Source organism: Symphodus melops (genome assembly GCF_947650265.1).
Source record: "Symphodus melops genome assembly, chromosome: 1".
NCBI lineage: Eukaryota > Metazoa > Chordata > Actinopteri > Labriformes > Labridae > Symphodus > Symphodus melops.
In genome coordinates this window covers 42,912,517-42,933,189 of record NC_136691.1, presented here as the reverse complement: position 1 = coordinate 42,933,189, position 20,673 = coordinate 42,912,517, and the positions used below count along the sequence as shown (strand labels likewise).

Sequence of the window (20,673 nt, the reverse complement as noted above, 5' to 3'; positions counted from 1 at the left end):
CAACGAGATACCAACAGCTGAGCAGTTGCAGAGATCCTGTAATAGATAAGATGAACCACTCAGTTTTATAAACAATTGACACAGGCGGTCTTGAAATCGCTCACCTGATTTGCATTATAAAAACATAAAAGTGCTTTTCGGAAAATGAATAGAAGCACCGAGAGAGAGAGAGAGAGAGAGAGAGAGAGAGAGAGAGAGAGAGAGAGAGAGAGAGAGAGAGAGAGATTATGGCATGTATTGTGTGCTTAATTATCTATTTTCTACAAAAAATATTGTTTGAAAAATATCTTGTAACTCCTTAAAAAACATTGTTGAAAGTTGTAGACTAGAAATGGTTGAACATATGGTCTGTTTCAACAAGATCGTATTATCATGTTTTTCATGTAAACAAGATAGAAGTATTTGTCTACATACGTTGAGTAAGTCTTAATTGTGTTTATAATTAAAATAATCGCTACCCGTCCGCCCATCCACCGAGTGGCAGTTAAAGACCACGACTTTCTTTTGGTTTTCTGAAAAAGCTTTCTGAGTGAGACCTCTTCATCTTACAGCTCTCTGACGGCAGCTTCAGTTCAGCTAGCAGCACGAGCTAATCCGGCTAACAGCTAACAGCTAACGGTTAGCTAGTGGCGCTATGATGGCGGAGCTGGTGCAGGGACAGGCCTCGATGAACCAGCCGGGGCTGAAGTCAGACGGCCTTGCCGATGTTTTACAGAGGGCCCGGCAGGTAACAACTCCACTGGGGATCAGCACATATCTGTTCGGGACCGAACCGGGTCGTTTACATCGAGACAAAGCACTTTTATTCGAATTCTCCCGTGTTGTGCTGCTGCTATCTTAAGTTATGCGCTCGTCAACACACACTCACACAGAAACACTCTAGCATGCTAACTAGCTCGAAAAGCAGTTTGGAGTTGGACTTCTGACCGGTTTTGCACACTTTATCCGAGCTGACACTGTTCAGGACTTAGTTTATGGGGAGTTTGCGGAGCTGTCACCCGGAGGGGAGCGCATTGGGACCGAGGAGGGGGGGAGCAGGACAGAAGTTTGGCCACACGTGTCACTTAGGCAGACAACCTGTTGGGCTGCGAGACAGAAAACACGGTCAAAAGGCACGGAGGGAGGAACACAACTCAACACTTTTTACTTTGTTTTAATGGCCCACAAAGCGTCCTAAACGGGCCGGGGGACAGCAGTGAATTAAGGGTGTTCATACTGTGTTAAAGCTTCATCCGCTTTCCAGTAGTTATTATGAGAGTTGGACCCCCTCCCCTCCCCTTATAGGCTGCTGTTTACTGTAAGTTGGTTAGAAACTAGGCTGGCGTTATGCAACAGTCCCAGAGCCATATACAGCCGAGTGGAGGTGTGTCTGCCTCCTATACACAGACAGACAGGTATTCACACACAGACAGGACATTTTTCAACCTTTGTGTGTTTCAGTGGGAACCAGCAGGCCGTCTGTGTGTGTGAGCAGGTTATTTCTGACAAGTCAGATAACGTTTGGTGTATGCAAGTGTTTCTTTCCCTCTGTGACCTCTGAGTGTTTTAATTTATAAAATATCATTTCATCCTCCCCCCTCACAAACCATTCAGTCTGTCTCTGTTAGACCAGTTTAAAAAACTTGTTTGCACCTATTTTCCCTGAAAAGCAGCTCACAACAAACGTGTGTTTTACTTTAGTTTAGAAACAAATGAACATGCACAATACTACCCTTCTTGTGTTGAAGAAGCCTATGACAGGGGACAGGGTGTGAAATATGAGAAGTTATTAAATTGGATTGAGGTGTCCTCAAAAGTACTACGACTACAACCACGTGAAAGTATTATCTCTTAATAATACATCATTTCTGCTTCCCTATTGAAATGTTAACAGCAGAAATGCAGTTTTTTTTGTCGTGGTTGCACAAGCTGAAGATGTGAAGTGGTTGCAGGTTTGATGTTAAACCTGTATGTTCAGTAGAGACATGAAGGCAGGATGTGGTTTGCCTAGCTTAGCATACAGACTGAAAGCAGGAGGAACCAGCTAGCATGGACCTGAAACTATGCTAACTGTTTGTGGGACTTTTGTGCGTTTGGTCATTAGTTAGATTCACAAAAAGTCCTGTCTCTCTTAACACTTCCTATTTGTTTTGAAAGGCAGCTCCAGGATAAATCTTGTGTGATGTTAAAGTAGAGCAAAGATCGGACCCAGAGAATCCAGCCCGAACCAACCGGAGCCCGTGCATGTTTTCTTTGAGCCGGCCAATCCAGTCAACTTTATTTATGGGACAGAGTCCAACTAAAAGCGTATTTTTTTTCTTAAAATAGATTGGCTTTTATAAGCCTTATTTAAGTGTTAAGTTGCTTCAATGACAGAAATGAAAATGTTCAGATTAACTCTTAATGAAACACTGAAGAACTTCAACAATGAAGCATGTACTGTATAAAAAAATGCATATTTATGAGGATCCTAAAAACAGAAGAAGAAACATGTCAATGGTTTCTGAAATCTGAGATACTCCGCTTTACAGCCAACCAGCTACCACACTGAAATTTTTCAGATTGCACAAACAGTCACATAATTATGGCGATCCAAAGTCCGCTCGCGCAAACGTGTCGTTGACGATACACTTGTTGTTAAAGGTATAAACCCCTCTATTTCTGCTCAGAACAGGCCGTTTCTGTGTCTGTAGCTTTAAATGTGAGCTGTATTTGACCACGCCCCTCTCGAAAGGCTTTGGTGGTTGGGCATTCGTGCGCTATGCCTTGTTGTTTACGGTGAGAAGGTGGATCCAGAGGGAACAACAAATACCTACCACCTGGGGAGGGGTGCACTTTGTGATGTCATGAAGGGAAAATCACCAAACAGCCTGTTTGAGAAAACATTTTCTTCGACATGGAGCAGGCCAAAGACAGCGAAGATTGACTCTCACTGGAGTACATATAAGTGAGTGTGTTTAATGGACTTGAGTATCCCGATTATGAGCAGTATCCCGGTTTTGATCATGTTCGGGATATGACGTTTACATGCTCACAGAAAAACCTGGTTATTTATATTCCTGTATACATGATAAATAATAGTATCCCGGTCTCTGATTGCTGCATCTTATTTGCGCGAAAAACGTGACGTAAATTATACATCGTAGATTATACACATCGTCAGTACACACATTGTCTTTGGTCGGTTTCGCCTGTTCGTATTGATTCCTCACTCTCAGATACTTTGAATGAAGGACTTTTACTTATAGTGGGGCACTGAATTCTTAATTTTAACAGTATTTGTCTTTTAAATGCTAAATCTTTATTTGTCATTTTGCCTTCTTTACATTGGTGTTTTTTTGGTGACTTTGTAACCATGTTAAGAAAAGGTGCTATAGAGTTGACTGTTATTGAGTAGTGTTACTTATTATGATAGCCCACATTTTAGCACAGAAGAAGCAGAGATATAAGTGATTCAACAGTAGACATGTTAGTCGTCAAAGACTGAGTCAGTCGCAGCTTTGTTTGGGTCAGGCTATCGTTGGGCTCGTTACCATGTCGGCTCCTCTTCTCTCCTTTACTCTTATTCACAGATGAACACATAAACACAGACACACCGTCGCTCTGCCTGCAGCTCACATCTCTCCTTGCTCATGCTTGTATTTGGACGGACTAAAATGCACAGTAGGGAATATATCATGGATTGTTAACTGTTAACATTTTAATCCCAACTCCTCTCATAACTGAAATCAAAATGCATTTTTCGTCAGACTTTTTACGATGACCGATCTACTTTTAGTGCACCAACGTAACGGCTTTGTCCATTGTTATCGATGTAATCAATTCTATGGATTCGTTGTTGCAGCCTTATAGCAGACCCTCTTGAAATGGTGCTACAACATACATGTCATTTTCCCTGAGCTAAGCACAAGACCTCTGCTGACATTTTGTTTGACCTTTGATATCAGTGTGTCGGGGGAGATTCTCCCGCACTACGAGAGACAGAATTTGTTAATTTCTCCGTGCTTTCCTCAATCCTGAATCAAAGAGTGGTCCCTGAAACAAATATTCAGTAAACCCTAGATTTTGTATACAACTATGTATGTATTATTTTGCTTTTACGATCAATGATATTTTTAACGGGACCACGATTTGAGCCTTCCCACGATCAAAAACGCATTATTAGCAGGAAATATTTATTTTTGAAACATGGTAAGCCTTATCCCATTTTAAACTTTTGCTGGTTGTTTATTGAACATATTCAAAGAAATAAATGACTCTACTTTCACCACACAAACTCACTCACACAGCTGCCCCTCCTTATCTCTGCCTGCTTGTCTGCTCTCTATACTAAATGTACCAGCAGTACATTTGATTAGTCTTTCTGTTGATACGAGTCAAACTTAATGTTTTAAAGTTTCTCTCATGATTCCATTAATGTGCCTCAGACCTGACTTTGTTTTTGTTATTTGTGCACAGAAAACATGTTGTGATCTAAACACACACGGTAGGATTTTGGCCCCACATCGCCCAGTCCTGCAAATGTGTTTCCCTCTTGTGTTAGCATTGAGCTACGTAGCCGTCCGGGCTTTAATCTGTTATATCAAGGTTTTACAGCTGTTTCTGTTGATTTGTTTTTTTTTTTGTCAGATGGTGGGAAAGATGGGCGGAGAAGCCATGTCCCACCTCAACAGCTCCTCAGGAAGTGTTGAGCCCTCCCTGTACTACCCTGGCCAGAAACGACCCGGAGAGGATGGAGGTGAGGAGGAACATATCAAAAACACAAAATGAATATGCCAATCAACATTAATACTTCTTGTGTTTGTTTTTTATTTGAAACTCGCTTCACAAATAAGATATTGTGACAATGTACACTCTCTCTTTATTGATGATACATTTGTTCATATATTAAGTAACAAACAAAGAAAATATCAAGAACCAGCGGCCTTCAAAACGAATCTCTTCAGTGATCTTCTACACAAGACGATATCAGCACCCCTTAAAACACCCGACTTAAATAGCCTCAGCATATTTCTCATAAGATCATGAGCAGAACCGTGATATAACTAATAATAGTAAAGTAATATAGGACTTTTTGGTAAAACATTTGTTGTTGAGCATGGTTATTGGCAAATATGTCCAAATAATGGCTCGTTACACTTGCGCAGCTCACTAATGGTAGAAACAGTTTTGTGACCTTATGTCTGTTTTATAAAGCCATGCTTCTTTTATTTAAAGTCTTGAATTAAAGTACAGTCCCACCCTGCTATCTGGTGCTTGTTTGCACTTCTCACTCCCTCCTCCTCCGCCTGTACCGGACTGTTAGAGATGTTGAGGCCGTGGCCGAAACAAATTTTGGCCTGTTTAGTCTCGTCACCTGCACTGTTGCACGTCGTCATTTTCAAGAATAACGTTAATGAGCTGACGGTCACACTGGTCATGTGATTCAGATGATTGATATCATTTGTAATAATAGTCATATTAATTTATGTGATTATGGGTTTTCCATAATCCTGCCGCTCTAGTTCGAGACACAAAATGTAATAATAAATCCGTTCAGTAAATGTAATTTAAACATGGCTCTCTCTCTTGCTAGCGGCAGCTTATGATTTAAAAATATGACTGATGAGCTGTGTATTTTTCTTTAGCTTTTCTGTTCTGTCACCTATGAAGAATAACAGAATGCATCATTTTCAAAACACTTGGTATTATAGAAAGTTACATTTTGAAAAAGTTAAAAACCTAAATGAGATATTCTGAAATATTTCTAGTGCAGTAACCATGAGCTGTTCTTCTCTTGTTACAAAAACAATGTGTCCATCACGTCACTTATACTGGACTAAAAAGTGTTTTCATGTCTAATCTCCTTCTTTTTCTCTCAGTTGGTAACCAGCTAGCAGCCATGGGGCATCAAAGGTACAAGCAGCAGTTCATATTGATTAAAAATACACACACAGAGCACAGCAGCACAGATAAATGACAAGTGTTCAACATCACAGTCCTGTTTGCAAATAGACATCAGTGTGTGGGGGTCGGGGTGGAACTGCAGATAAGTGTTTATAGATTTGTCCTCTTACAGTCTTAATCATAAACATAATCACTTATGACACGTATAGTATATAAACATAGACACACACTCTTACAGGATGTTAATGTGTGTGTGTGTGTGTGTGTGTGTGTGTGTCTCAGCAGGGTAATCACAGAGGATTACAAGGTCCCTGACAGAATGGTGGGGTTCAGTAAGTATGAGCTTCAACCTTTCAGATCCTCCTGCTGATTATTTGTCTCAAGGCTCCTCTGTCTAATCAACTGTGTGCTATGTTTCCACATATTATCTTTGCTATAACGTCTGAAACCTTGAACCTGAATTAGAATTCTATCAGCTTTACACGAGCATGAGCTTTCATTCAAACTTTGCTCCTAACCTTTGACTCTAAGCTAGTCGTCATTGTAGCTTGAATACTCTGAATCAGAAGTTGGATAGACTTACTGGACGATAAATAATAATAGACTATCTTGCCATCATTAATATCAAGATGCACATCAGTGCTTCTTTCCACTGGGCCTAGACTTTTCCTCAGTTACTCCCACTCTTTTGACCTAAATGTTTTCATCACATTTCTTCAAGTGTGAATATAGAAATAGAAAGTTTTATCTGGAACATTTAACCTAATGCACTACTTTTATGATATACATCAGATAGTTGTCACCAGACCTAAAGCTGTTTCCTATGTAGAACCTGTGCTGTTGTACTCAAGTCCAGGACTCAGAAGACTTGTGACTGGACTTAGACTCGAGCACTGATGACAGGGACTGAGAGTCAGACTCGTTGTGGTTGATTTGGGGGGAAATCCAAGCATAATTTTTTTTTTTCTTTATGGCAAGATCATGATCACGATGTAACAGCCCTGTTTTCATCAAACCTGTTTGCAAGTTATATACCAGAACAAGCAGAATGATTTTGAAATACTGTGCTTACTGACATCACTTCTAGCTGACCCTGCATTGAAATCAATGATTATACTGTAAAAACAAAATGAAAACAACTGAGGTACTCAGTCTTCATTATGTGTGTGACTCAGACTTTACTTCTGACTTGAGCAGTGAGGACTCGACTTGGATTGAGGTTTGATGATTTGACTGTCTAAAAAACGTCAATGTGGTTCAGGTCATTTTTAAAAGCTTCAAGTCTGAGTCAGAATATAATCCATCATGATTTCCCTAAATATTGAACCGTCGATCTCTTCAAGAACCATCAAGTTGTGTTTCAGGTCCTTTTAAGCTTGCCTTGAACCAGCAATATTTTGAGCCAGGGTAAAATCTTTTCAGCTGCATAAAAGCGTGTTATTGTGAAGCAAAGATAAATGCTCTTTGTATTTTGAACCTCTGTGTGTTTCAGGTAAGCTAACTAGTAGCTTACAATATGTTGACTTGAACATTCCATTCATTCCATTCCAAAATTGTACATTCCATCAGTTCAGGTGTCGTGCCTCTTTTTCATGGAGAGTGAAGCATTTTCAGATTATCAAGAGCCTCCAAGCTGACTCAGCAGCCTCCATGATGTTGACCCTGATCAAGAACCGCTCAGCTGAGATGATTGAATCATCCACTTGTCTTTAAAGGGTCTTACTGCTCAATTCCACCAGATACCTGTTCGATCCGTCTTGATAAGTTTCACTTTTATTCAACGTGTGTGCTTCCACTGGGTCCGCTTTGCTGCATCTCAGCTCCGTCTCTGCTCCGGCAGTCCGACATTAAAACATCCAGTTTATTTTCAAAATAAAACACTCCGTTTTGATTATTTAGAAAAATAGCTGTATATGTTTATGTGTTGGTAAGGATTATATGGAGTTTTAAAGCACAAACATCGTATAATCTTGTGCTGTCGTGAGTGAATCTGTTTAATTACCGCGGGAATTCCTTTGTCTCGGCACTCAAGCTGATCGGTTGGTGGAGGACGAGGCTGCACTGTTGGCACCATAACATTTACTATGAAGCAGCCAACAGACATCGTGACCATAGAGTTCTGTTGGGTCTTTCCAAGATGTCTTGAAAAAGTATATTTCTCCTCTTCTGCTCTGCAGTTATCGGTAGAGGAGGTGAACAGATCACCAGGATCCAGTTGGAATCTGGCTGCAAGATCCAGATCGCCGCAGGTGAGACTATCTTGTCATTTTCATGCTTCTTTTTCGGCTGTAAAGTCTTAATGCAGTATTGCTTGTCTTTTGGGGATGTGCGCTTGTAAAAACATGCTTTCAAAGACCACTTCTTCTCCTCGTACTTATAAGTTGAACAAATAGACTACTCCTTTTTTGTCTTCTGATTATTTTATTAATTAATTCAGGGTCATGAACATGATTTTAATCCAACATCAGAAGCTAAGACACTTTATAGAAGCTACCAACTCCATACATTTTGAGCAAAATGTAGAACACAGCATGGAAAGTCGTATTTGACGAACAGTTGAGCAACCTGTCTGTTGAGCTGTGTTGCACAAAATGACACTTGTTTGTTTATGTGTTGGCACAGACAGCGGTGGTTTGATGGAGCGACCATGTTCCCTGACAGGAACTCCAGAGAGCATTGAGTGAGTTTCAAAACATCCACCTCTCCCTTCAGTGAAGAAGTCTCCTCCCCACCCCCTCCTGTTGCTCACTCTCTTCATGCGTGTTTACAGGCAGGCAAAGAGGCTTCTGGTCCAGATAGTGGATCGCTGTAGAAATGGTCCTGGTTTTCATGGCGACGGGGAAGGAGGGGCCTCAGTGCAGGAGATGCTCATCCCAGCCAGCAAGGTGGGGCTGGTGATCGGCCGAGGAGGAGACACCATCAAGCAGCTCCAGGTACGATCAGTGCACCTACTGCTGGGTGATGTGAGCGTAAAACAACCACGCCTCATCCATGTTGCGTGTTTGTGTGTGAATGACAGGAGCGAGCTGGGGTGAAGATGATGATGATCCAGGACGGTCCGATGCCAACAGGAGCAGATAAACCTCTCCGCATCTCTGGAGATCCATACAAAGTGCAGGTAAAATAGCATGTTTGGTTCTTGAAGCTCTTTCTCTCCTGGGCACATTGATACCTGCTCCAATCACATCGTGTTAAGCTCAGACGTTTATGACCGCACTGGCTTAGACATAACCACAAATCCTCGTCCTCGCACAATTCAATCGTTTTCTACCTTTTGACCAACTGATGGCTGATGGTTCATTGACAAGGAAGAGAGCTCAGCTGAGCTTTATTGTGACCCGGTCGGGTTCTCTTTTGAATCTGTTTCTATACAGAAAGCAAAGCAGACGTCATGCACTATCACTGGCAAGAGGTTGACCATGTATGTCCTCCCATGTCTCCTTTCTCCTCATCCTGCAGGCAGCAAGAGAGTTGGTGTTGGAGGTGATCCGGGAGAAGGATGGAGACTTCAGGTCAGGGCGTAATGACTTCAGCGCTCGACTTGGTGGAACCAGCCTGGATGTACGACATACACATACAAACGCACCCTACCAGAATTTATAGCAACTTGCATTGAAAAGGGTCCATTAAAACCACGTTTTAAAAGAAACATTCATGTCTAGTCTGTCCCTCTGCAGGTTCCAGTTCCTCGGTTTGCTGTGGGAATCGTGATAGGCAGGAATGGAGAAATGATCAAAAAGATCCAAAATGATGCCGGGGTCCGAATCCAGTTTAAAGCAGGTCTCTTTGCACCTCTAAATCCACGTCAGATCGGTTTGAGCCAGTCATAAAATAGTTGCCAGTTTAAAAAAACAGTCCATTAACACTGGGATAAAAGTTTAAAGACATGAAAGGAGGTACTTTAAGGTTTGCACTTATTTAACCCAGATACCAGGTCCTTAGTGTTTTTATGACAGGATGATCCAGATCACAGAATGTTGATCCACACTGACCTCTGTGTTTCTTACAGATGATGGCATCAGCCCAGAGCGTGTTGCTATGGTGATGGGTCAGCCAGACCGTTGTCAGCATGCTGTCCACCTAATCAATGAGCTCATCCAAACTGCTCAGGTAACAAAGAAGGATCCCCCCCCCCCCCCCCTTCACACACATGCGCACACACACGCACACATGCACACACACAGATGGAGGAGTCTTACTGAACTCTTCCCATGATGGGGGCTTTTTTTAGGAGCGTGATGGTTTTGGCTCTACTCTGCGTGGTGGGAGGGTCAGAGGGCGTGGTGACTGGACTATGGGCTCTCCTGGTCCACTACAGGAAGTGACCTACACCATCCCTGCTGACAAGTGTGGCCTGGTCATCGGCAAAGGTAGGAATGAAATCTGTTTTTTTTTTTTTTTTTTTTCTCTGACAACTTATTGTCAGACTTTTTTTTTTACACAAACATATACACTACTCACAATAAGTTAGGGATATTAGTCATTACATAAGTGCTTTTCCTATTTGGTCTGAATTTTAATGAAATAAGTAATAATTCCCTTTGATATTACTATTAATGCATGAGAAGAATATTTTTTACCCCAACAATTTAGACAATAACAAAGATAGGCCCAAATAACCAAAACTGACAGTCAGTAGTGTGGGTGTTTCCACCATTTTGCCGCATTGACAGCGACGTCTCATGCTCCTAACTAGCCTCATGATGTCGTTCTGAGGCAATGCTTTCCACTCCTCCACAAGTGCTACATGCAGTTCTGCCAGGTCACGTGGGGGTGGGGTACGAGCACCCAGTCGCTGCTTCAGCTGGTCCCAGATGTGCTCTATGGGCTTCAGGTCAGGGGACATTGCTGGCCATACCATATGAGACACTCCGACTTCCTGAAGTCGAGCTGTGTCAATTCTGGCACCATGTGGTGGAGCATTATCATCCATGAACAAAAACTTGGGTTCTGGCAGAATTGGGGGATGATGGTGGGTTCTATGATGTCTCTGAGGTAAGAACGTGCAGTGACTGACCCATCGACAATCACCAAATCTGTTTTGCACCAAATCTGGTGATGCCTGCCCAGACTGTTGCACCTTCTCCACCAAAGTGAACTCTGGGGACCATGTTGACCTCGGGGTTGTTTCTCACTTTGCCTTCTCCAGCAACGCTGATGACCATCATTTCTGTGCAAGGTGACCCGACACTCATCAGTGAACAGGACGGTAGACCACTGCTGCTTTGTCCAGGCCATGTGGTCTTGTGCCCACTGAAACTGTCACAGCAGTGTCTTGGTGTCAGTGGAGTCACCTGTAACAGTCGTCTGGCATTCAAGCCAAAGCGGTGGAGTTGGTTGCGAATAGTTTGTCTGGAAACCCTCGTACCCCTCACTTCTTGTAAACAGGCCTGCAGCTGTGTGGCAGTAGCATCACGGTGTCTGAGTGTATAGATCCTTATGTACTGGTCATCATTGTGGTTCATCTCTCCTGGGTCTGTCACCAACACTGTCAGTAGTTCTGTGTCCTGCTGCAAGTCTGCTGATGACACTTTGAAACACCGACCTGAAGGCACGTTATGGCCAGGTGGAGCTGCTTGTCCGTTAAGTGGCTTTGTGTGTTCATGGCTGCTTGAATGATGAACTGGGAATGACTTTCTGATAATACCAGCTTTTTATACCCCCAGAATGTTGAAATTGATGCCACATTGAAAAGGGTTGTCTGGCCCCGATATGTAAGGCGCACTGTACACAGTGAGACTAGTAGGTGGAAAACACAATATGAAGTGTGTCTCTGATACAATTGAGACAAACACGTAATATATGAAACCCGCTGAGGAGCTCACAATGTCACTAACTTATTGTGAGTAGTGTAAATGTTACAAATATTTGATAACTGAACAGGCTATCACTGTTTTCTCTGCTGTGTTCCCTCAATGAATGAAGTAGAATTTTTAGAAATGATGACGAGCAGCAATATTTTAAACTGAACTTCAGTACTTTGATCACTTTCAAATATCTGAATGAAATTTGTCTTGTAGAACATTTGAATTAAGAAGTTTTTATTTCCAACACCTATGTATTGTCTGTTTGGTGTTTGGCATTATATCAATGCAACTCAAATATCACCCGTGAGCTTGTTACTGCAAAATGTTTTGAGACAAAAGATAAAACTAATGATGTAAAGTTTAGATTTGGTTTGGCTTTATTTTGACTCTTTATGAAGTTAGCAGTGAATGAAGTGAAAACCTCAGGATGAGTGCTCCATCAGTGCCTTTTGTTACCAGTATGCTCCATTTAAAACCACTTAGTGTGTGTGTGTCTGTGTGTGTGTCAAGTGGGTTGAGCAGCAGCAGCTTAAAAAAAATCAGAAAAAAAAGAAATGTCAAGTACCTAATGTTAAGGCAGCATATGGCCTGTTTGTGTGTGGTGGTCTATTGTTTATCAGACTTTCTATTGGACAATACCAATGACTACACACACACACACACACACACACACACACACACACACACACACACACACACACACACACACACACACACACGGTGCACAGTGTCATTTAACATGTTTTTTCATTTGTATGAATAACAACATAATAGTGTGCAAAAATTACAACAGGACATATAAGAACATATTTGACACTTCAAATATTCACATTTGAATCAGTATAATATTGGAATGAAACTAAAAGGGTGAACTCTAAAGCATAGAGTCTGAACAAATGGAGATTTATTCACTCTCTCCCCTTCCCTTTACCTCATAAAAGGTCCATTACAGATCTCCTCATTTGGTTAACAAAGAGTTAATGACCTCAGGATATTCTGCTGAACTGCAGCAGGAGGAGGAGGATTTGTCCACTCCTAACTCCTTTTTTACCCACAAACTCCATCACATTTTCGAGATAATTTACAGACCATCCAGGACCTCATATTTTCCAGATTTGCCTTTCACACATGCAGCTCACAGCTGGGTTCGATGTTAGTGATGGAGGGAGGGGGGCCGCTGGGTAGAGGGTGCAGAAGGAGGAATCTTTAGTCATAGTGACTGTTTCTACATTAATATCAAAACATGTAAACGGGCGTTTCAGAGTAAAAACACCAAAGTGCTGGAGGACATCACCTCAATCAACATCACGATTAATTGAACATCATTACAATATTGAATAACTTATTGTAACGATTATATAGTTTTAGTTTTTTGCCCTCATAGTCCTCTGACCTGGTCTCTGCTGTAAATATGCTCAACTTAAAGCTGAGATGTTTTTTCGAATGAAAGAGCGCATAAGTGAACTATTTTGTTGTCATTGAATATTTCGAACTGAAATCAAAGCATTGCTTGAAATGAAAATGATGAACTTGCATTTCTTGCAAACAGTTTTTCAGTGTTTAGATTTGGCTTTTGTTCGGTGTCGTCTTCCCTAAAGACAAAATGTGTCCAAACGACGGACATGTTATCCCGTGACTCTGCCCTGAAAATAATCGACACAGGCAAGAATTTCCGATTCATTGCCAAGCCCTAAAACACGATATGAGGTGGTATAAAGCAGAAAATCTGCTCAACATTCCCTCCTGTCACATTACCACAGGTGAACCAGTGTTAAACCAAGAATGAAATTCTTAGGAAAGAATGGTAAGAACATCGACTAAAAAGCAAGAATTGAACAAAACCGAGCTGGGCGACATATTAGTGAAAATCTGCCTTTTGTCCCCCAGTTAGAAAACACGCAACACTTTGAACACATTATGTGGACACCTGAGCACTCGATCCTTCTGTGTGATTTACAAACATTTTGTTGATAGGTGGAGAAACCATTAAGAGTATTAACCAGCAGTCTGGGGCTCATGTGGAGCTGCAGAGAAACCCTCCCCCCTCCACTGACCCCAACACCCGGGTCTTCACCATCAGAGGCACCGCCCAGCAGATGGACCTGGCCCGCCAGCTCATAGACGATAAGATTGGGGTATGCACATGAATCGACCTCTATTCTGAGTTTCATTCACTAACTTTGCTGATCCTTTAGCAGCAGACAGACAAAGCTGAAAACAACAGACCAGTCTAAAGTATCTCTGTCTAAATCACTCTGCAACTTACGACAGATCTTTCATGAAATAGTAATGAGAAGTGGCTCAAGTACGGTAAGTACGTTTAAAACCTGTGAAGTTAGGTCTTGTCTATATTGTCTTTGTGAGGCGTCAAGTTGAATTTAAATATTATTTTATATGAAGGTAATTATCTCAGATATGAGTTTCAATAACGTGAGCAGGACTGAAGTGTTCATGTGAATGTCGGGCTTGAAAGAAGGAGATTAAACTCTGCTTCGTCTGTCGTCTCTTCTGTAGGGTTCAGGCATCATGAGTAACGGAGGATTTGGCTTCAGTCCCTTCACCCAGGGCCCTGCTACACACCAGAAGTGAGACACACACACACACACACACACACACACACACACACACACACACACACACACACACACACACACACACACACACACGTCTCGACTGTAAAACATGAAGCTACTTCACACTCTTCTCTGCTCGCTTGTTTTCTTTTTCACTTTCATTGACGCTGTGAAGGCAAAACATAGACTGTTGGTTGGTTTGTCCACCATGTTGGATCTGTTATGAACGTGTGACTTCTGCAGCGTCTTTTGTTTTTATGTTATGTTGCCTCTTAAAACCCTCCCATTGGAAAGTGAAAATGTCACACTATGAGGGACCTGTGTGATAGGGTTACTAACTCAGGCAGATTTCTGGGACAGTCTGTCCTCATAATTTCTTTCACAGAGTGCATGTGTGAAAAATGTTTGTTTGTTTTGTGTGTTTAGCTGTGGCAGCGGGCAGACCTTCCTGACTGGTGTTTGGGGGAACACTTACCAGACCAGCTGGCAGAACCCTGGACAACAAGACCCTGGTAACACACACACTTATCTTTACTGAAAATACGCCTGCTGTTCTGTAATAGCGTGCGTTTAACAGGGCTTCTTTCTATGTGTGCATGTCCTTCTTCGTAGATAGATATTGTTTTTACGTACTGCTTAAAAAAAAAGCAACATAATGAAGGAACCTTTTACACTTTAACTGAATAATTAGAAAACATTAACATTACCACTGGATTGGAGGGACTTGGTTCATAGGTAACCCGCCCCTTTTGTCTGGGAGGGTTGTGTAGAGCTCGAGGACTCACTCCCCTTGCTAAGTGCTCCGCTACCAGATACCTTCTGAAGATGCTTCGCTAACTGGGGAATGTGTCAAAGTAACACTCATTCCCAGAGCCCTCATTGATCAACAGTCCATAAAAAATCCTATACAAAAAAAATCTGTATTGATCAAACACAACAGTCACATCGACAGTTTGATGCAATCTAAACTGGGGAATCTGCTTTTGCCTAAACAGGAAAGAAAAAAAAACGATGGACCATATTTATATGGTCTTACATATGTTACCTGAATAAACTTAGTACTACTACTTTATGGTACCTGGCCTTACAGAAGCTTCATTTCAAGCTGTGGTGTTTTGAACGTACACTAAGGCTGATGGTGTTGATGGAATGTTTTGGGCCTTGATGAACTTGAATCCAGTGAGTTCAGTTCAAACACTGTCAGATTTAATGTTTAAATGTATTTGTAGGTCAGCAGAACCAGCCTCAGAGCTTGATGACGGACTACAGTAAGGCCTGGGAGGACTACTACAAGAAACAGAGTTAGTGCATTTCTATTACTGTCTATTGAACGAGATTACTTGTGAAGGTGAAGTGACTTAAAACAGTAACAAAGGAATATAGGAAATTCTGCAAGCTCCATCAATGTTGTGGTTATAATACATTAAAACAAAATGTCCTTTAGTCTTGAGGAAGGTCTCGATTTGTCCCCATCACCTTTTCTTTCTTGTGACAACACAGCTGTCATAGGGCTGTCACTACACGTTTGTGGGAGGAGCTGCGTGTAAAACACAAACAGCCTATTCTTTCACTCTGCATTTAGTTTCTCCTATCAAATCTTTGTATTTTTTACAAATGAAGTTGATATGAGAATATAGCAGGATATAATCCGGAGAACTCAGCTGAGTGCACCACTGCACTGTGCATAGACTGTATGCACGTGACTGCTTAGATCTCCGTACCAAGATTGAACCGCTGCATTACGTTGACTGTTCTCCTGTATGTTGTTCCCCGCATAGCATTGAAATAAAGGCAGACATTCTCATAGAGTTGTATAGCGTAGTCATTTGCTTCGTCACGTCTTACCTTAGGAGACCCCCCCCCCCCCTCCCTTTGACCAGGACAGTCTCCTGCTATGAGGTGCATACTTGAACAGCCAGGTCAGGTCTCGACATTTTCAGGAGTGCATCGGTGAAAACGGTTCCTGATTAAAACTTCAGGAGATCACAAACACCAATTTTAATGGATTCTCTTGTTCTGTGACTGCTACATGCTGAAATAAGCAGCTATTTGTTAGAATGTTTTAGTGCTACGAGTTGGAGTAACGCTTGCGTTGTGTCCTCGTCTTTGTTTGTGTATGTCAATAGGTCAGTCGTCTCAGCAGAGTTCTGTGCCAGACTACACTGCAGCGTTAGCAGAATACTACAGACAGCAGCCCTTCCTGTGGAACCCTGCCCAGATACAGGTAACACAGGAAGCTGATCAGGAAACTGTTTTGTTGTTTTTTTATCTAAATGGGAGGAATATAAACGTAATTACTGCTAGACCCTGTTAACAACACTGAACGATGATTTCAATTCCTGTGTCTTTAGGATCACTAGAGACTCCTCCCTCACTGGTGAAGGCCTCAGATGGTCATCGAAGGCAACCGAATCAGGGTTTCCTTGCAACGCTCTGCCGCTTCCTCCTTCCTTTTGTAGAGAAAACTAAGGATTAACTGAAAAATCACGAACTCTTTTCTTTCTGTTTTTTAACCTTACAAAGTCGAAATTTTGTCAGGCAGATTTTTTTGGACTAGCCCTCTGGTCTCGCCACAGTGTAGACCTGTTTTTTTTTTTTTTTTTTTTTTTTTATCAAACTTGAACTTAAAGATGTATCAGTGTGGCTTTGAACAAAAAAATCCAGTATAATCTATATTTTGTCTAGTTTTATTTTCCAATAAGAAAACGGTATAAGGCTTAGCAGTCTTGAGTAAGAAAATCAGATATTATTATTATTATTTTGTTTATGATAATGTTTTAAAGCATGCGTCAGATTGTGTGTTGACTCTCAGTTATTTTTTTTTTATTTTTGGCATAGAAATATTTTAATAGCATCAGATGGAAATGTAATGTTTTACCGTCAGAAACAAAACTGTTTTTGTACTAAATTTGTGCTCGCTGGGTCTGTTTGTTCTCATTCTAATTTTACCTGTTAAGTCGCCATCTTGGAGGTGCAATGACGCGTTTATTGTCTTCTTTTGGTTTGATGATAGTTCTTATTCCTGTATCTCTATAGTGATTCTTTAGTTTTTATGATGTACTGATGAATAAATGCCGATTTATATTGCGTTGTCTAAAGCCAGATCTCTCTGTGGTCAAACACTTTGTGTCCTCCACAGGGCTAAACCTCCAGCCGACACCACGTTTCCCCACCTCAAATGTCATTACAAAGTGGGGAAATTGACTATTTTCTTACAGAGTGAAACTTTATTATTGTTGTATCTTAGTTCTGCATTTCTACTTCGCCGATTTTTCTGTACAAGAAGTGTTCGGAACTGAACAATGAAGTTATCGATTCTTTAAGGATTGTGTTAGCTTCAACAAGCGTGTTGGCTAAATGCGCAAGTTAGCTAAACGTGTGTAAGCAAAAAGACGTGTGATACCTCAACTGTGTGTTAGCTGAATGAATGTGGTTGAATAGATTCTGTTAGCTGTCTTTTATTAGCTTAATGTACAGGTTCATTCAAAGTTGTGTTGTCTGGACAAGATGTGTTAGCAAAGCAGGTGTTGGCTTTGAAATTTGGCTTTTACTGAACATGCAAGTTACTTGTTTTTGTTAGTTAAATGAATTTTGTGGTTGAAGTGTTTGATTGGTTTCTTGTGTGTGTGAGCACAATATTTGGGTCTGCTGAATGTGTCGCTGTTTCCGCTAAGTTAACTTTTCAATATACCACACTCACAATATAGACCGTCAATAACCAAATGAAAAGTGTTCACATCAGCCTCTAAGTTGTAGATAGTGTGAATTTTGTACAGCTTAGGCATTACCCCCCCTTTTAGGAAGGGGAAGTTAAAAAACATTGATTAGATCAAATCAACTACAAAATGTAATTCACCCTGTTGACTTCTAGATTTACTAACAACCTGCCATTAAAATATTTTTGCTATTAAAACTTTACAGCTAGTGAGGTCAGTCAATTGTTGTCTGCGTTAGAATATTATCCCAAATCCTGTAATGGCTTCAAGACTTGGCTGGCATAATGAACAGGTTAGCTTTAGTTTGTTTATTGGCAAAACTATGCATATAGCTGAAGATGCTGAGAAAACGTTAACACATTTTGTTAGTTATACTTTGGGTTATATTTACATGTTTAAATCAGCTTAATGTGTGAGTGTGGTGTGTGTGAGTTCACTGGGTGTTGTCTGTTAGCTGTTTGTCTACTGAGGCTAGGTTATGGTTCTCCAACATGCATGTTCTGTTGCAATTTTATACATGTTTGAACGAGATATTGTTTGCTTTACCTTTTCAAACCACCTTCTCACAGGAGCTTAGATCTGCTAATTAGCTTGTTCAACACTTAAATAGATTTTGATGATTTGTGAGTTAGTCTCAGATAGCCACTAATATAAATCATGGAAAATCATTGTTAGTCTTTGCAGAAGTGTAATTCCAGCTGAGCGAAATGTTTGTTAGCACTGTGTGTTATGTGGTGTGTATTTCGTGTTAGCTTAACGGTGTGCGTGTCGGACCACAGAGAGGTTTGTCTTGATGAGGGAGATCTGGCTGTTGCGTTGAATATTGAATCAGTGGTTTTGCTTCATGTATGTGTGACGATGATGATGATGACTATAATAATTAATGACGATGGTAATAATGAGTTCTCCTGTACAGGGGTCTATTTAAATCTGTTCATCAAGTTATGAATATTCAGTTTGTTGATAAGATAATATGGTTTGTGTAAATTTCCACACTCTGGCGGGTGCTCTCCAATGTACTTTGTTATCCTTGAAATTGTTAAATTCACATGTTGTCTAACCGATTTACAAAGAGAAGTATGTGTTATATATAGTCTCAAGACTGCTAGGCTAACTGTCTCTATCTCTTCTCCTTGTCTTTCTGTCTCTGTCTGGAGGGCGTTACGTTAAAAAAAGTTAATTGGACTTGTACATTTTCAACACGTCTGTAATCGGACCACGTGATTACAGCTTTGTGTTATCGTCACAGGCGTGTTGAACGGTCCTGCAGCTGGTTAGCGTGGCGGCTCCGAGGCAAGGAGAGCTGTAGTTGGGGGTTTTACCTCCCTAATAATTTTTAAGATACACTGTAGTGGACAGGCTCAGTGCTCACTAGAACCTGCAATGGGTCTAAACCAGTAAATCCATTGCTGGTTAGCCGGGTCACACCAAGCCTCCCAATGTCCCAGAATCAGGACTGGACACAACATCACCTGTCCACTCCAGTGTAGATCTTCCTAGTCCTGACCCCTCTTCCTGGAGGGATGACAGGGAGCTTTTTGGTTTCATGGTTTCTGTTGTTTTTCTAATGGACAGACGTCCTAACTGTAACCTGCAGATTTTTCTATTAGATTGTATTGACAGATAGTTGTGTACGAACCCGAGCCACGAGACTGTCGATGGCTGAGGAAGAGGCAGATGGATGATTATGATGTTTAACATGAGGGCTAATAAACAGGCTCATTCTTTCCGACTGACTGTGTTTTTATCTCCTGATACGATGCATAATCTATTTTACTACCATCTTAATTACAGCAATCAAGAAGAAACACTACAGTTATTTAAAATGAGTTAAGAAGAAAAACAACTATAATGACAGTCTGGAAATATTTTTGAATCATGGTTATTGTTGATGAATTAGGATTTTACTCCGTAGAATTAAGACTCTTAATTTCAATTATGGTTTATCTTTAAGTAATAGCTTTTGGGAACCCTGTGTGCTTTACCACCATGGCTTACTAAGCAATAATTAAGTGAAGACCTGCTCTATTGCAAACACTGAATTTAAGATTTTTCATCACTTTAAGATCGGCTGAGGTTAAGTATCACTGCTTAGGAAATATTCTCCCCACTTCACTGTTCTCAAGCCTGTAATAGAATTATGCGTCAATCTACGCAGTAGCATACACCATAGGCTCCGATAGCCCTCCAGCGACTCAGAAGCCTTTGTACGTAGCCTGATGTTTACCTCTAAAATATAAAACCCAGTTTATGCATCTGGGTCAAATGTAAACCGTTGTGAGCACTATGTACTTGTGTGTTGGTTTGTCTGCTATGGAAGTAAATCTGTGCCATCGGCATATTGGACTCAGGCTGATGAGCAGCAGTTGACTTGATTGTTTTGTTCTAATTTTATGAACTCTGTAGATTAAACGCATTTAGCATACAGTTAATCAGGCTGTAAAACAAAGCTAACTGGCTGCTGTTTTCTGCCATATGTTTTTTAGGACAAATATGAAAGTGTTTTCTTTTTGCCTAAGTTAACCTGCCAATACAACAATTAGTTTACTTGCATTAACTAGTTAATTGTTATTAATTACGGTCTGAAATGCATTCAGTTTTTTACTTGTAATTAATCACATGCTATTTTTGCCCCTTAGGCCAATGTGGAGGTGTCCACAGTGTCTTTGTTTGATTAAATATTTAAAATAAGCAATTAATCGTAATTTTAAA

At 40.9% G+C, this 20,673-nt stretch overlaps 1 protein-coding gene across 3 annotated transcripts; it reads left to right on the top strand.

Moving 5' to 3' along the window:
• The first annotated feature begins 505 nt into the window (after positions 1 to 505).
• LOC306839953 (far upstream element-binding protein 3-like) lies at positions 506 to 19,693 on the top strand. 3 transcript variants are annotated; one of them, XM_079368909.1, is made up of 18 exons: positions 506 to 727; positions 4,609 to 4,717; positions 5,841 to 5,874; positions 6,148 to 6,197; positions 8,043 to 8,114; positions 8,488 to 8,545; positions 8,636 to 8,798; positions 8,885 to 8,983; positions 9,325 to 9,426; positions 9,543 to 9,645; positions 9,875 to 9,975; positions 10,097 to 10,235; positions 13,647 to 13,807; positions 14,187 to 14,257; positions 14,672 to 14,757; positions 15,475 to 15,546; positions 16,372 to 16,469; positions 16,597 to 19,693. In XM_079368909.1, the coding sequence occupies exons 1-18, from the start codon at positions 635 to 637 to the stop codon at positions 16,603 to 16,605; spliced, it is 1,620 nt and encodes a 539-aa protein (XP_079225035.1). In that variant the 5' UTR covers positions 506 to 634; the 3' UTR covers positions 16,606 to 19,693. The 3 variants fall into 3 exon arrangements, with proteins under 3 accessions (XP_079225035.1, XP_079225036.1, XP_079225034.1); XM_079368910.1 differs by having other exon boundaries at positions 507 to 727; positions 6,151 to 6,197; XM_079368908.1 differs by having other exon boundaries at positions 509 to 727; positions 9,528 to 9,645.
• Positions 19,694 to 20,673: the final 980 nt, after the last annotated feature.